The 15,560-nt window shown below is 47.0% G+C and overlaps 1 protein-coding gene across 1 annotated transcript; it reads left to right on the forward strand.

The window, feature by feature from the left end:
• The first annotated feature begins 602 nt into the window (after window positions 1-602).
• SERTAD4 (SERTA domain containing 4) lies at window positions 603-11,561 on the forward strand. The gene is made up of 4 exons (XM_032393201.1): window positions 603-684; window positions 5,648-5,839; window positions 7,037-7,152; window positions 9,039-11,561. The coding sequence occupies exons 2-4, from the start codon at window positions 5,665-5,667 to the stop codon at window positions 9,798-9,800; spliced, it is 1,053 nt and encodes a 350-aa protein (XP_032249092.1). The 5' UTR covers window positions 603-684; window positions 5,648-5,664; the 3' UTR covers window positions 9,801-11,561.
• Window positions 11,562-15,560: the final 3,999 nt, after the last annotated feature.

Consider the following 15,560-nt stretch of genomic DNA (forward strand, 5'->3'; position numbering starts at 1 on the left):
ACACACACAACAACAACAACAGAACTAAACCAAATAAAAAAAAAGAAGACATCTCAGAAGGTTGCAGACTGAATACGTTATCCGACTGGAGCCGAGCCCCCAGGGCTAGGGCGGGAGCCGGGGAGCGCGTGGGGTCTGGGCTGCGGGCTGGAGCTGGGCCCGCGTGTCCCCGGGCACCGGGAGGGGAAGGGAGGGGAGAGAGGGGAGGAGAGGGAGGAGGGAGGGCGGGAAGGAGGGAAGGAGGCAGGGGGCGGGCTGGGGTGGGGGTGAGGGGAAGGCGCCCCGTGTGCTGCCTGAGGAGCGGCGGCGGCGGCGGGAGCAGAGGGAGGGCGGGAGAGCGGGCGCGCTTGTCATGTTCCCTCTCTCACCCTGGGGGCATCCTGCAGAACCTCTCCTCGGAAATCCACGGGGAAATGGCAAACAGGATTGACGGGTTTCACACGCTCCTCGCTAGACAGAGCCGCTCATTACCATAACCGTCTGCAGCGACGGCGGCGCGGCGCCCCAGTCGCGGCGGCGGGACCTGCCGGGACCCTCGCCCGCCGCGCACCAGCGTCCACCGCCGACCGGGCCGCCGGGCCGGGCCCCGCGCCACTGTGCACCGGCGGCCGGGCTGGCGCCGAGCCCAGAGCGGACCAGCGGCAGCGCGAGCGCTCCGGCCGCCGCCTCCCGGCTGACCCCGCGGTAAGAGCCGGGCCGGGCGCGGGCGGCGAGGCCAGGGCGGGTGGAGGGCGAGGGCCGGTCCCCGCGGGCGTTTGCGCGCGCCCACTGGCACCCCCGCGGCCTCCCGCGCGCCCTCCCCGCGCCGGGGCTGCCGAGTGGACGCGCACCGGCCGGCGCGGGGGCCAGGACAACCACCGGGGCGCCGGGGTGGCGCGGGCTTTTCCCGGGGCTGGCGTGCGCCGCGGGGCCTTTACCGGGGCGGGAACCGCTGCCGCCTGCGCGCACCGAGCCGACTCCGGGGGCGGGTGGGGATGGCAGCCCGGTGAGCCCCCCCAGGGTCCTCGGCGGCCGCTCCCTCCCTTCCCCTAGGGGACGGGGGGTCAGTAGGAGGGATGCCCCCGGGGTCTGGTCGCCGCGGCGCTGGGCAGGTGGAGAGGGAGGGATTGTGGATGTCAGGAGCGCGCGTCTGCGAGAAAAAGGAATAGCTGCAGGAGCTGACACCTTCTGTCCTCCGCCACCTCCGCCCCCGCACTCTCCTCCCCGGCAGCCGAGGCGCGCTGCGGGCGGCGGCGGCTCCTCTATCCTCAGCTCACCTCCCCGGCGGGCTCGGCTGCTGCCCGCCTGGTCCACGCCTCCGCCTCTCTCCTCCCTTCCTCCCCTCCCGCCTCCTGGGCCCTAGCAACTTTCCGGAGTGCCCGGCTGGGGCCGCGGAGGCGGTAGGGGGGCGGGGGGCAGGCGGCCCCCCGGCCCAAGGAGGCGCGGACGGTGCGGGCGCTGTTCCCCTCCGCCCGGGTCCCACGGCCGCGCACTGCGCTCCCGCAGCCGCGGGCTCCGAGTGGGCTTGGCCGGTGAGGGAGGGAGGGTCGGGCAGGCATCTGCTGCGGGCTGGAGCGCGGGGCCCGGGCCAGCCTCGCCAGAGCCCTGCCAGCCGCCGTGAGTCATTTCCTTGGAATCCTACCTTTGGTGTTTATTTCCCTTAGAAGGAAACTTGTTTTTTTTTTTTTTTTTTTAAAAAAAAAAAAAAAAAAGAAAAAAAAAGAAAGAAAGAGTAATAATAGCTCTTATTCTTCAGGAGAGGCGCACGGCTCCGGCACCGTGGAAAGACAACTTGCCTTTGTTCCCAGACACTTGGGGTGTTGTTTACTTTCTCCTGCGGCCGGCAGGGCTCGGCTCGCTACCCGGGAAGGGGCTCCGGGGCCGCGGCACCGACCCCTGGGGGTGTGTCTATGCGGGAGCCCGGACGCGGTGCCTGCAGGAGGTCGGTTCTCCAAACCTCACCACCCCAGTCTTGGGCCTGGGATGGGGAGACCTGGCGCCAGGGCTCGGACACCTGGACACCCCATCTTCTCCTTCAGGCCCAGCACCCGCGTTCCTAGCCCCAGGACCTGACCTAAAGTTCCTGGCCTCTCGAAGCTACAGCTGAGAAATGCACTTCCCAGGGTAGACAGGTGTACTGCCGGGACTGGCAGAAAAGCGACATCTATTTAGAAGGGTCGAAGGATTTTCTTCCACCCATTCAGCCCCTTCCATCACCACCACCACCACCAGCAGCAGCAGCTGGACGAGCTGTTGGGATCTTGCTAAGCACAACGTCGAGGTCAGGGGCTTGATTCCACCTGGGCAGCCCCAAAGGTGCCTTGACAATATCAGCGCTTTACTTCTCCGCGTTTCAGTGTGGGAATCCGATCTCTAACTGCTAGAATGCTCTTAATATTCTCTAATTTCCAATGAGAGATGGGGGCAGGGCTGGGCAAAGAATGACCTGGAGCCCCTGTTAGATTCAAGGGGCCACTGAATCTAGCTAGCCTGTTCTGTGGGCCAGCCACTCCTATTAGCATTAGAATGGCTCTCAGGAAAGAACAAGCCTAACCCATCTGGAAAGACCAAATTGTAGAGCAACGCCTGGTAACTTTACGATGAACATTTGCTGGAAAAGCATGACATTTTAGCCCTCAGCCTTCTGGGAATGCTTGAGGAGTCATGCCACTACATCAGTTGGGTGACAGAACAGACATGCAGAAGCCTGGAGATAAGAGGTTAAGGACCTTCTTATTTTTTACTTTTTAAACCCATGTATGGACCAAACACACTTTTAACAGCCTTCTTTTGAATCCACTCACCTCTGATGTTAAAAAAACAAATTTTACCGTAATTGTACATCCTCGTGGTTATATCTGATATTAACAGCGCATGAATTTGTGGATTTAAACTTCTGAACTCGGTAGTAGAATTATAATGTAAATCTCATCATACAGAGAATAATGACAGTTTGGATCTGCACATGTAATACAAATAAAGAGTCACGTGAAACATTGGTGCATAGCACCACACACTCCCGATGCTTCATGCATGTGGAACTTGCCTTCTTAATTTGTTAACATCCCGGCATAAATTCTAAATAGGCCAGGAAGACTCAACTGCAAAATCTCCTCCTTGCTCCCAAATAATCTGAAGCCATTCATATTTTATTCAGACTTAGAAATATCATTTGTGGCACTGAGCTTCTCCGGTTTAGGATTTTGTGTGTAAAAGTTTCCAGTTCAAAAAAGAAAACCTTAGAGAAATCAGGTGTCATAATGGAAAGAAAGAGCCAAGATAAAAGGACTATGCTGTGTTTCAAGTTCAGATGCATCCTGATAGGATTTCATATGCTGGAATCAATACTAACAAATAGAAACACTGAAATCCTTAACAACCAAAACAGCTACAACACTAAGTCATTAAAATGGAAACAAACTCTTAGGAACATAAAATAGCACGGGCCCATATAATGTCCTATTAAACAAAGGTAATTGCTTCTAGGGGGCCTACAAATGCTTCACTTTCTTAAGGGGCGTGAATTTGTCAACCTCCTCTGGTTTTGTCATAAAAGTTCAACATAGACAAAAAGCTTGGGTCTTATTCCCAGAATCCCGCACAAAAGTGAGTGTGAATTTCAAGGTGGAAAATACTGTTGCAGTCAGTGAGAGAGGGCTACTGAGAGAAAGCTATAATTCATGTGCTCCTGGCAATAGCACTCGCTGATACAACTGTCTTTTATAATAGGTTAAGAAATTAGACCATTTATGAGAGTCTCCCAGGGAATAAATTATCATGAGGCTTGATATCTTGTTTGGATGCTGAGTTTGAGGGGTGATAGAATAGCTTAGTTTATCAAATCAGTGTAGTGTAAATTTTTTGATGAGTCAAGAGCAAAATAAATGGCATGTCCCACCGTTTGCTTTTAGAGAATAATCGAACCGCTCTTCTTTTTTTTTTTTTTTTTTTGTAATAAGGTTTTACTCGCAGTAAGTCTGCGGCTGCTGCCTCTTTGGAGGGCATTTTAAAAAGAAAAGGGGTAGGTGGTTTAGCAGCCCAGATCAGCTGGGTCCTCATTCTGGCCACTGACACGGACACTTCCCCTGTTCATCGTTCAGTGAGGTTGGGACAGAATTTAGGATCTCAAGGAGAAGCCTGGATAAAGGATGGAGTCATTCCTGGAAGAGCTGCTCTGTTAGCCATAAGGACTTCATCACTTCAGTGAAGCTATCTCCCCTTCCCCTGGTGGTTTTCCTTCTTGTACCTGGAAGTGGACCCTTGTTAGAACACCTAGGTAATTATACTCTCCTGCTGGACAGCGGTGAATTCGTCCTTTCCCCAAAACCTTAGGAGCTGTGTAATTTGGAGAAGAAAGCATGAACGAGACCCTTAGCGTATATTTGAAAGACAATCAATCTTCAGAAAGCAGGCCTGACATCACTCTTTGTGACAGTTCTTTAAATGGCAAAGTGGGATAGTGGAGGTTCGGGTCTTGTAAAAGGAACTGGCCATTAATAAGGCGCCAAAGCTTCTGTGCTGTCACCACTGATCTCTGGCCCATCGGTCTTTTTGCCCGAGTATCAAAACTCTCTTCCCCCTTGAACTCACCTTTGACCCTGCCTTGAGCCTTAGTTGGGACCAAGTGAAGCCCCTGCGCCCAGGGCGGCGGGGGGGGGGAATGGCCCACACCACGTGAGCCATGCAGGAGCCCAGCGGGCATCACGGAGCGGAGAGGCTCCCAGTCTCCCCACAGGCCCCAGGCAGAGGTGGGGGCTGAAGAGGAGGGCCGCAGCGCGGTGCCTCTTGGAAAGTTCCTGCCTTGTGTCTGGGCCTTGCCGAGGAAAGAGTTGTCGGCTGCCTCTGGCCCTGAAGCCCTGGCTCCTGTTTAATATTCTGCCTGCTCCGTTGATGTTGTGCTTGGCTCCTGTGGGGCTGCAACTCCCGGCTTGAAACCGGAGCCAATTTTCTGTCTTCATCTTACAGTGTTTTGACTGGAGGCAGATCCAGTTCAGGCCGATCAGGGCTGGTGGAAACAACTACCAAGTGTGTCTCTGTCTGCTTCGTTTTGGGAGAAGAAAGTGGAGGGAGCCCCAGAATGTTGTAGAGGAACTGGCCCTGTGGAAAGGAGAGAAGGAGGGGGCAGCCGCCCAGTCCGAACCCGACCGAGAGCATCAGTAGGGATTACGGGGAGATTTCGGCCTCCCCACCCTTTCCTTTTGATTGATTAGCGGATTTCATCAAAGGAGACTCTCGGGGGGATTGACTAGAAAATTGATTTTTGCCTTATTAATAGAAAGGAAACACAAGGGTTTTGGACTTGCCTCTTAGCGGTCCATTTTCTGCAGGAAGGTCAGGGGGAAAATGTGTTGAGGAGGCAAAGCAGCTGTCTCACAGAGGGCTGAGGGGAATCTGAGAACAATAAGAAATGGGATTTTAAAGATCCGCCCATGAAATGCAGATTGCTGAACACAGAGGCTGAGCTAATAGCAGCAAGAGAGTTTGCTGAGGTTTTCTTTGAAAAAATAATAAAATGTTTCAGGGTGAAGGGGAGGACCGAGAAGTAAAAGTTTCCCAAAGCAAAGGAATGAAAATGCCAAGGCCATCCCCTGGCTTACTCTTGATTAGGGCTGTTTTCTTTCTTTCTTTCTTTCTTTTCTTTTCTTTTCTTTTTTTTTTTTTTTTTTAGATCTGAGGCTGTCAGAGATGACTCTGGTTCTGTCCATGAATAGATTCTGCGAGCCCATTGTCTCGGAAGGAGCTGCTGAAATTGCTGGGTACCAGACACTATGGGAGGCTGACAGCTACGGAGGCCCGAGCCCCCCTGGGCCAGCACAGGCCCCTCTGCAGGGAGACCGGGGAGCCGGTCCCCCACTGGCAGGTACTGCCCTTGACCTTCCTCCGCTGCCCTCTGCAGCCAGACTCGTGGGTGGCGGTGGTGTCTGGGGCGCCCTTCTGAGCTGAGAGAGCTGTTCCAGGGACTTCCCAGGCTGTCTGTGCCTCTCTCCTAAGTGAGCCCAGGGCTCCAGGGAGAGGATCAGAGGTGATACTTAAATTGCGTTCAAACCTGAGTCTACACGTGCTGCTACTTCGTGTGTAAGTTGTGCCCCCTATATTTTTAAAAGAACCAAACCAGATTTTGAAACCCTGAGTTTGGGTTTTGGTTTTTCACCCTATGGAACTACACAGTTCTCTCAGAGCTACACAAGCCCTGGTGAGCTTTTGACAATGAAATCTTTATCCCCTGAGACATAAAGGAATCTGCACTTTGGGCCAGAAGCTATGTGTCTCCTTTTTTTATTAAGCACACAATTGGCTTTCGTATTCAGGGGGAAATTTTTTTAAATACAGAAGTATGTTCTTCCTGATTTTTTATTCTTATATTCTAAGGTAAGTTCCTTGGATTTTTGTGTGCTTACTACTTTAAAAAGAAAAAAGAAAAAAAACCTAAACTATAAACTAAGTACTCCCTGAAGTTCATTTGGGATTAAAAGCTCTGTTCTCTCAAAATTGGACCCTACCTTGATTCATGGTTGACATGTTACATTTTTGAGAGAGAAAAAAAGACTTTGGTTAGCCCAAATTTTAAGTTAAAATTTTTTTGAATTTCATATTTTGAAAGAAAGAATATTATAACTCCAGTGTGCAGATAGTCATTTGCTTCCTTATCTACAGCCAATAACATTTTAAAGTTATTTGGTTATTCATGCTTACGGTTAAAGATGTATACATTTGAGCAGTGGTGTCCTATTATCATGGAGTTAATTAAACAATTTGAATAAATACTATCCTCCCCTTTGAATTTTGCTGTTTGTACATAAAATTAAGATTCTGAGCATTTTGTAAATGCTGACGTAGGTCATTTTCCTTTATGATTAGCTAGAAATCCTTACCTAGCTTGGGTCACAGAATTCTGTATGATCGGAAATATTAAGACAAATGTTTATTTTTAATCACCACATGTACAGACAAATACGTAGCCAAGCTATCTTCTATAAGGAAATTAAAGGAAAGTATTTTGTTTGGAGAACCTCTGGCAAACCACATGTCATTTGTCGTGTCTGATTTATTACCACAGGATCACATTACAGGGGAATTTCAAATCCTATAACAACATCCAAGATCACATACTTTAAGAGGAAGTATGTGGAAGAAGAGGATTTTCACCCACCGCTCAGCAGCTGTAGCCATAAAGTATGTTTTTTTAATAGTCATTATTCTTATTAAGAGTTTAAGATACTTAGTAACAGTTGCTTGATCCATTTCCAGAAATTAAATTGTTCCACCCAAGCAATGAAAAGGAGCCACTTCTCAGCAGAGCCATATTAATCGTTGTCACTTTTTTGGGTCCTCTGTTCTTTTCACAAGTAGTCGAAGAAAGAGCCAGCAGGAGCTCCTCTACCCAGAAATAACAAAATTATATAATCCAAGGAACATCTTTTTTACAAACGCCTTGACTGTTCCCAAGTTGCGTTAGTGATTGTGAGCAGTCCATGTTTTCACATGTGTGCAGAAACGCACTGTTCTTTCCTGACATCTCCCCACTGCCCACACTGTAGGTCCCATGGCCAAAGCCCCTTCTGTGTGTGCCCACCTGGGAGCAGTTCCCCGGGGCTTCTCTTGACCTCTTAGAGGTGGACTCACTATCCCTTGAATGTGTGCGTGCAAGTAGAAACACGCACTTCATTGCACACTCATTACATAGGTTTAGTTTGTTAAAGTATGTAATTCATTCCCTAGAAAAGGCCACAGCTAACTCTTTTGCATGCCTAAGAAGAAAATACTGGGATCCAGGAAGTGCCTAGAAATAAGAAACTGGCCACCTAAGCTTTTCAGATACCACTTATTTTTCCTTACGGTTCTCTTCCTTTAAAAACTATCTACAGATTTAATCAGGGAGGGTATAACCCAGACCATAGTTGTCTGAGATGCGGAGAGGGTTTTTAATTTTTCGATTCATCTTCCTCTGTGTCTCCTCTTACCCCCTCTCCTCACCACCCCACATGCTTGTCCTTCAGGTGTTGCCTTGACCTTGCTCATAAAGACGTCAGCATGCGTTGGCAGGTGCTGGGCTTTTCTCTGAACGTATGGTTCCTGCCTTTGGTTAACCTGGGCTGGCTTCGTTCGCAGTTCCTCAGGTCATGCTACCAGGTGGCTTTTTTTTTCTTTTATGACCTGGAAAAGCTGGCCACCAGGACACAGCAGTTTATTTCCTCTTTCATTTCTGTGTTATGGTTGTAGCTGGTTCCCAGTGGCTACTGGATTTGTACCAGTCATCACCCAGTGATAGTATCACACTGCTCAGAAGTGAGTCTTCTCATTTCCTCCCTGCATCTCTCCTTCTGCCTGGGCCCTTCCACGGACTGATCCTTTCAGGGGCTGAGCCTCAATTATTGTTGTCCCTCGATCAAGTAAGGATAATTGGGAGTGTGAAAGCCAGAGGGACAGTACTGAACACAGGTGTCATGCTCCTGGCCAGGGTTTGAAGTAGACTTATTATGACCTGCATTTTGACATCTTTCAAAGGACACTTAACTGACGTATAATACATGAGTGTGTGTGTGTCTGTGTGCGTGCGTGCATGGGCTTGTATACACATACATAAAAGCACAAGTATCCTAAGAGTACAGCTTGATGGATTTCACAGAGTGAACATATCCATGTAACTAGCATCCAGATCGAGAAACAATATAAACAGCCACTGAGAACCCCTCCTTGTGCCCGTTGTTACTACCTCTCTGCCCTCCGGAGAAGCTGCTCCCCTGAATTCTAGCAGGGTAGATGAGTGTTGTGTGTTTCGGCATCTCCCTCACTGGGCCATTGAAATCTCAAACAACCTGACTTGTCCCTGCTGAGGTCTGCCCTGGGATGGGATTCCCAGGTGCTTGACCACACCATCGAGGCGGGAAGGTGGGGGGAGGACGTGAGCAACATGGGGGCCAGCATCCCTAAATGAACCTGGGAGAAACAGGACCCCAGCAGGCCCCGCTCCAGAGACTGCCCCGAAAGCAATATACTGGGAATGGCATGTTTACACCGCCCATGTCCTCTAAGTTTTCTCTTCCTTTTTTGACTTTCAGACCATCTCGATTTTTGAGGAACGAGCCCACATCCTGTATATGTCGTTAGAAAAGCTGAAGTTTATCGATGATCCTGAAGTGTACCTCCGAAGATCTGTCCTTATCAACAATTTGATGAAACGGATCCATGGTGAGATTATCATGCAGAATAACTGGTGCTTTCCCGCCTGCTCTTTCAATGGCACCTCTGCCCAAGAGTGGTTTATGGCTCAAGACTGTCCTTATCGGAAGCGACCGCGGATGGCCAAAGAGGAGTGTGACAAGTTTCATGCCTGCTGCTTTTACCAAGAATGTGGTGGTCACTACCTAAACCTGCCCCTTTCTGTCCATGCTAGTGTCGGAAGTGCCTCCAGCACTGTCCCCCCCTCCCCCTCGTCTTCCTCTTCCTCTCCCCCTCTGCCTTTACCGAGCTGTTCCCACCAGGCGGATTTCGATGTAGGCAGTGCACCTGTTTACAAGGGTGATGGCCAGGGACCTGCCAGTGAAATCTTTGTCACTCATGTCAGGTCACTAGGTGTTCAGGAAAAGGCCACATTAAGTGATGAGAAGGCAAATAATGACACCAACAGGGATGGTGGCCCCCTAAGCCATGAACCTGTGGGAAATGACCTTGCTTTTGAGGGCAAAGGCCAATTTTATGATTATTTTGAGACTGGATATAATGACAAAAGCAATGTGAGTGAGTCTTGGAAAAAGTCCCTAAGGAAAAAGGAGCCTTCATCAAGTAACAAAGCGTGCTGTGGCAAAGGGAGTAAACTATGAGCCATCTCTTCATCGAGCCTCTGAAGCATGCACAGCATGATCAATTAGCTCTCATAAATTTTATTTTGAATGGATTTTATAGTTTTGTACAACTGATGAAATTATGCCATGAACACGCCGTGTCGTTTTAATGCCTGGAGAGCAGATTGCATAAAACATCGGTATAGTAGATCTCAGCAAGCTACTTAGAAATGTGGTGACGTTACCGAGAAAACAGTTGACTTAAATGCTTCAAAGTATACCTTAGTTTTCTCACCGAAAAGGTCAGTAGATTAGACTGGGGGACAATGTGCCCTTGTGATCTTTTCAGTGCCCCCAAGGAGCCTGTCACTAGCTAAGAAACGGCAACGTGTTTGCCAATTTAATTAGGTAGTTATTTGGTCAGCAAACCAACATAACCAGCAAAGGATGTCTGCTGCTTCTATATGATACAGTATTTTTTTCTGAGTAAAAGACTGAAGACAGGGAGCTAGATGAAGTGGCTTCACCATGCCGTTAAGGACTTGTCTTTAACAGTCTTGCATGACAGATGAAAATGGGATGTAACATAATGAAACACCTGTCTAGGTGCGGCAATCAACAATATGTGTAGAAGGGTAATCCCTGCGAGTTCCTGGCTTGCCTGCGATGCGTGATTAGGCAGTTAGAGAGGTGTTATACAGGGCGATTTTTGGTGCCTTACTTTATCTTAATTTTTGCCAATGTGAAAATTAAGGATAAATCAGAGTTACAGCAGGGATTTAACAAACAGGAAAAAAAAAATACACAGGGTGGATCAATATTGTTTGGAAACCGTTAACTTCGAAACTATTGTGTTCAACTTTTGATTCAACATCTCTATTCTTCCTTTGTTTTTGATGCCCAATTGCTTTTGGATTTGGCATTTTTAGAAAGGGATGGGGGAAACAATGGAGCTGTTAGAAACCAGCACTAAGCTGCTTGAGCTTTTCTATGGCAACGGGTCTGTTGCTGGGGTTTGGGTTTTTTGGGTTTTGGGTTGTTTTGTTTTGTTTTGTTTTCTTGTCCAATGAAGTTCATGAACCAGTGGCATGCGTTATACTTTAATCTGTTTTGCATCATTTCACTCGTTTAGATTATAAAAGCATGTGGTTTTTTATATATGACTTTTGCTGTTGATTAAGAAGCACAATGTTAATAAATGATGTGGTGATCAATAAGGTTTTATCTTAAAGAATGTAAAGACTTTAGTTTTTGGAAAGTTATTTTGGAGAAATGGGACCCAGTTGGCAATAGCTACCATGTATTTGGTCAACAGTTTTCTCAATGATTTCTTTAATTTGTACATTTGCAAGAGTGTTCAGAGTGCCCCTCTGACCGTCCGTCGTCCTACTCCAGCCAACTCCTCCTGCTAAACTGTATTCCAGTTTCCAAGGTTGCTAATTGAACTTGGGCCTCCTTAAACAATACTTCACAGGAACCAAATGCCAAACGGAGGAAGTAAGTCTTCCCAGTTTCTCCAAGATAAAGCTTTTTTATTATTGCTATTAATATTAAATATAGGTCTCATTCATACAGTGTATGAGTAGGATCATCATTTGGACAATGTCCACAAGGACCAATTTTTAAAACATGTTCTTGTGTTATGGCTAAATAGTCTAGTAATGTTTTGTCCTTTATTTTCAATATTTGATAAACATTTGATGTTGAAAACTTAGATGATAGATGCTTGTATATGAATGTGTTGTAATAAAGTGAGGTTTTCTTGATATATATTTATTAAAATGATCAAAATTCATTCAGATTTTCTTATTTTAATGATCATCGGCAATGTTTCTCTTTTCTGTTGCTGTTTCTCCTTTAAAAAAACTCAAAATGTCTTAGTGTGGGTAGTGGCCACACGGGAGTTTTCAAAATGAAAGACTACTTTAAGAGGTCAGCCTGACCGGTGTTTTAGAAGAGTCCTACTTTGTGAATTTAGATTTCTGTGGATTAAGAGACCAATGTTAATAAGTGATGTGGTTGGTTATCAAGAAGGTTTTATCTTAAAGAATCTAAAGATTTTTATTTTTGCAAAGTTTCTGACAAAAAAAATAGCATACCATAAATACTGAATGAATCCTGCTGATTGCCTTATGAAATGTCACATTGTCAAAAAGATGACCCATATGTCTAGCAGTCGAAATAGCTGTAGATTATTGCTGGTGGTATTCCATACAACTCTGTATTAAGGTTCTTCTTAGAGGCTAATATTTTATTTGATAAAGGGAGAAAGCTAGTTGGGAGCTTAATTGTCAAATGTAACATCCTTATTATGAATGTAATACATCCTAGAGATTTAAATATGAAAGAAATGACATCCTTTTGCTTTTTAGAAGCCCCCAGCATTATCAGACATGTTCCTCTTTTTTTTTTTTTTTTAAAGATTTTATTTATTTATTTGAGAGAGAGAGAGTGAGAGAGAGAGCGCAAGAGGGGGTAGGGTTAGAGGGAGAAGCAGACTCCCCGCCGAGCAGGGAGCCCAATGTGGGACTCGATCCCGGGACTCCGGGATCATGACCTGAGCCGAAGGCAGTCGCTTAACCAACTGAGCCACCCAGGCGCCCTCAGACATGTTCCTCTTGATGGCCAAAGCTGTAAAATGACAGAGTTGGTGATTTTCCATAGCACTCACCTGAGCTGCAGGCTCAGACATCTGCTCAGCAGAACCCACTGGAGCTTCTCTGCTGGACGATTAGGGGCCTTTGAATTCAGCAGCATTAAAATTTGTTAGTTTTAGTCATCAAGTTTTTGTCTCTAAGACATTTCTAAGCATACCAAAAGACATGCCCCCCCTTCCCTGAAAAACCCCTAAACATCCATCCAAATAAGAATGTTCCCTTTGTTGGTATGATCATTAGGGCCCCTTAGGGGCCTGTATCACCATTTCTATTCAGAAGATACTCAGTTTGATTTTTCCAGGTGGCCAAGGCACAGATAATAATCTACTAACCATCAAGGGCATTTACACAACCTCATCTGGTGGTGTTTGCAAACCATTGCTATGGGTTCTATAGTTCTGTCTCAGAGACTGGTAAAGCCAAGACACTCCACCCCACACTCCTGGAAGTGGCACCTTTTCTCATTGCTGTGCTTTGCTTTAAGGAGAACCTGATAGGGCAGATTCCAGACTTTTAAAAGTTAAATGAGGGGAAATCTTCATTTAAGAAAATGGCCCAGTTCCCCCAAGAATGCCTTTAATTGCTACTCCCTGAGGCATCTAGGTGCACCTCGTTAACCAAATCATTAACCTTTGCCTCTGGCCCTTCCTCTCTGAAAGTGGTGATTGTAGAAGATTGTTTGGCAGAGGCACTTTAAAAGAGCACAGATATCATCGTCATATGCTTCCAACTCTTAAAATCCTATTACTCTGTCCTTCACCTTGAAGGGGTCCCAAGGACAGGATTACAGCAGCCAGGACTTGGGTTGAAGGGAGAAAAACTCAAAACTGATGGAAGTGACTATCTGATGACCAGTCACTAGGATAAAGCATCTTCGGCATGATCTTTTAAGACAAAAGAAATTCAGAACATTCTGTTTAATAAGGGCAGAAGCAAGTGAATGAACCTTTATTTTCAGAGATCATAGTTAACGCCATCAAAGCAGGGTTACCCACCCCTCCGATCATGAACTTTTATTATACAGCTCCACTTAATGACTTCCTTTCGGTGTATCTAGAGAAGAGCTGAGAACAACTTGCAGCAGACATGGGCGTTAAGAGATGTCAACTTCACAATAAACATCAGACAAGGATATAAGGATTCCCATGCAGTGCAGCTAGGCTTTTATATTCCTCAAACGAGTTGTGAGCAGAAAACGTTTTTGAGAATAATTAGTTGTTCAAATCCATTTTTATGACAGCCCCTTAAATTTGAAGCCATTTCATTCGTAGTTAAGGTTATCCCTGCCAATTCTGCTAGGCCATTTCAAGAAAGACGATGCAGCAGGCCCTGCACAATGATGGTTTAAACGAGATGCAGAACTGTCCATGAAGAGAGGAATGGCATCAGTATTTCAGTGATGTGAGACAACGTGCGGTTTCTAGTAATTCATTTTAAGATCGCTGTGTTTTTTTTTTTTTTTAAAGATTTTATTTATTTATTTGACAGAGAGAGACACAGCGACAGAGGGAACACAAGCAGGGGGAGTGGGGGAGGGAGAAGCAGGCTTCCCGCGGAGCAGGGAGCCCGATGCGGGGCTCGATCCCAGGACCCTGGGATCATGACCTGAGCCGAAGGCAGACGCTTAACAACTGAGCCACCCAGGCGCCCCTAAGATCGCTGTGTTTTGATTGTGGTTTAACGTAAAATGCATTTAGAATCTTTTAAGTTACTACTCAAGGCCTCCATTGCTTCCCTACAGTTAGTGTGCAAGCGAGGTAGATTATCTGCACATGGCTGACACTACTCCATTGGATGTGAGAGCTACATGACCAAGGGTGAAACAGTTACTACTTTAGAGATTGTTTCCAGCCCTGTGTACATGCCGTATTTCAACTGGGAGAATTCACTTAGGAAAAGCACTTGAAAAGATGTAAGTTATGAACACTTGAATCTCGCATCCTGCCATAAAGTGCATCAGCAAGTGAGTTTAATAAAACATGCTGTTTAAAATAGTCTGTAATTTCCTGTTTCTGCGTTTCTCTTTAGTATCTGTGACAGGCTGAAGAACCATGACTACACGAAGGGCATTTACACAACCTCGTCTGGTGGTGTTTGCAAACCATTGCTATGAGCTTCATCTTCTTTTGTAAACAATTCTCTGGTGGGCTGTCTATGGTTGTTGTTTTTTTCCTTGGTGTTGGTCCAATTTGTTAATTTTGAAAATGCAAACTACTTATTCATAGCCTGGAAACACCTGCTTTTGACCGCAGTGAAACTGATAGAACGTATGGAGATGAATTAGTCATTGCTCATGAAAGTGCCCACGTTTTTTTCAACCCCATTTTTATAACCGTTCCCTTGATTTAAAATTATAAAATCTTATAAAATGCCATATCTTGGGGATAGAACACACAGAAAACTTGCAGGGACGTAAGTTGTATTCTTGCTTCCTGCCAAGATCCCAAGACAATGGACAAATAGCGAAATTTGGGAGAGACCCAATCTGCCCTAAGGCCTGTGCTGCCCAGACTGGCTTGGCTTTCAACAGGCATTGCTCTCATCCAGGTCATTCCATGGCAGCAGCTGGGTCCAAGCATCAGGCATGTGATGCTCCTTGCCCCCACTGATACTAGCCTGAGTACTCCTACTGCGGATGTTTGCTGAGGCGAGTGCAATGAGCTACAATCCGTTGTGACATAACTGTATCCTGGCAATCAAGAAGCGGAGCTTTCTCAGTGCACCTGGCCCAGCACTCAGGCATCTACAGTTTCCCCAAAAGTCACAAAACACCTGTGTGCATGAGAGGGAAAAGATGGAGAATGACAGGCTATCAGGCATGGGATTTCAGCAAAGGATTGGGAGTTGCTCTCTGACAGAGTGGAGTACAGGAAGTCTGAGATAGACCGTGCCCCGCATGCATCGCAGAGTGAAGTCACTTTCTTTAAGGAAAAGTCTAAAGATGAAAAAGGAAAGAAGACTCTTTTTTGGGGGGCGCCTGGGTGGCTCAGTTGGTTAAGCGACTGCCTTCGGCTCAGGTCATGATCCTGGAGTCCCGGGATCGAGTCCCACATCGGGCTCCCTGCTCAGCAGGGAGTCTGCTTCTCCCTCTGACCCTCCCCCCTCTCATGTGCTCTCTCTCTCTCTCTCTCTCTCTCAAATA

Source organism: Phoca vitulina, unplaced genomic scaffold, assembly GCF_004348235.1.
Source record: "Phoca vitulina isolate PV1807 unplaced genomic scaffold, GSC_HSeal_1.0 scaffold71, whole genome shotgun sequence".
NCBI lineage: Eukaryota > Metazoa > Chordata > Mammalia > Carnivora > Phocidae > Phoca > Phoca vitulina.

Coding starts and splice junctions, on each gene's coding strand:
- SERTAD4 (XM_032393201.1), top strand. CDS start 5,665: ATGACTCTGGTTCTGTCCATGAATAGATTCTGCGAGCCCATTGTCTCG. Junction 5,840..7,036: donor AGCCGGTCCCCCACTGGCAG/GTACTGCCCTTG, acceptor TTATTACCACAG/GATCACATTACAGGGGAATT. Junction 7,153..9,038: donor TCAGCAGCTGTAGCCATAAA/GTATGTTTTTTT, acceptor TTTGACTTTCAG/ACCATCTCGATTTTTGAGGA.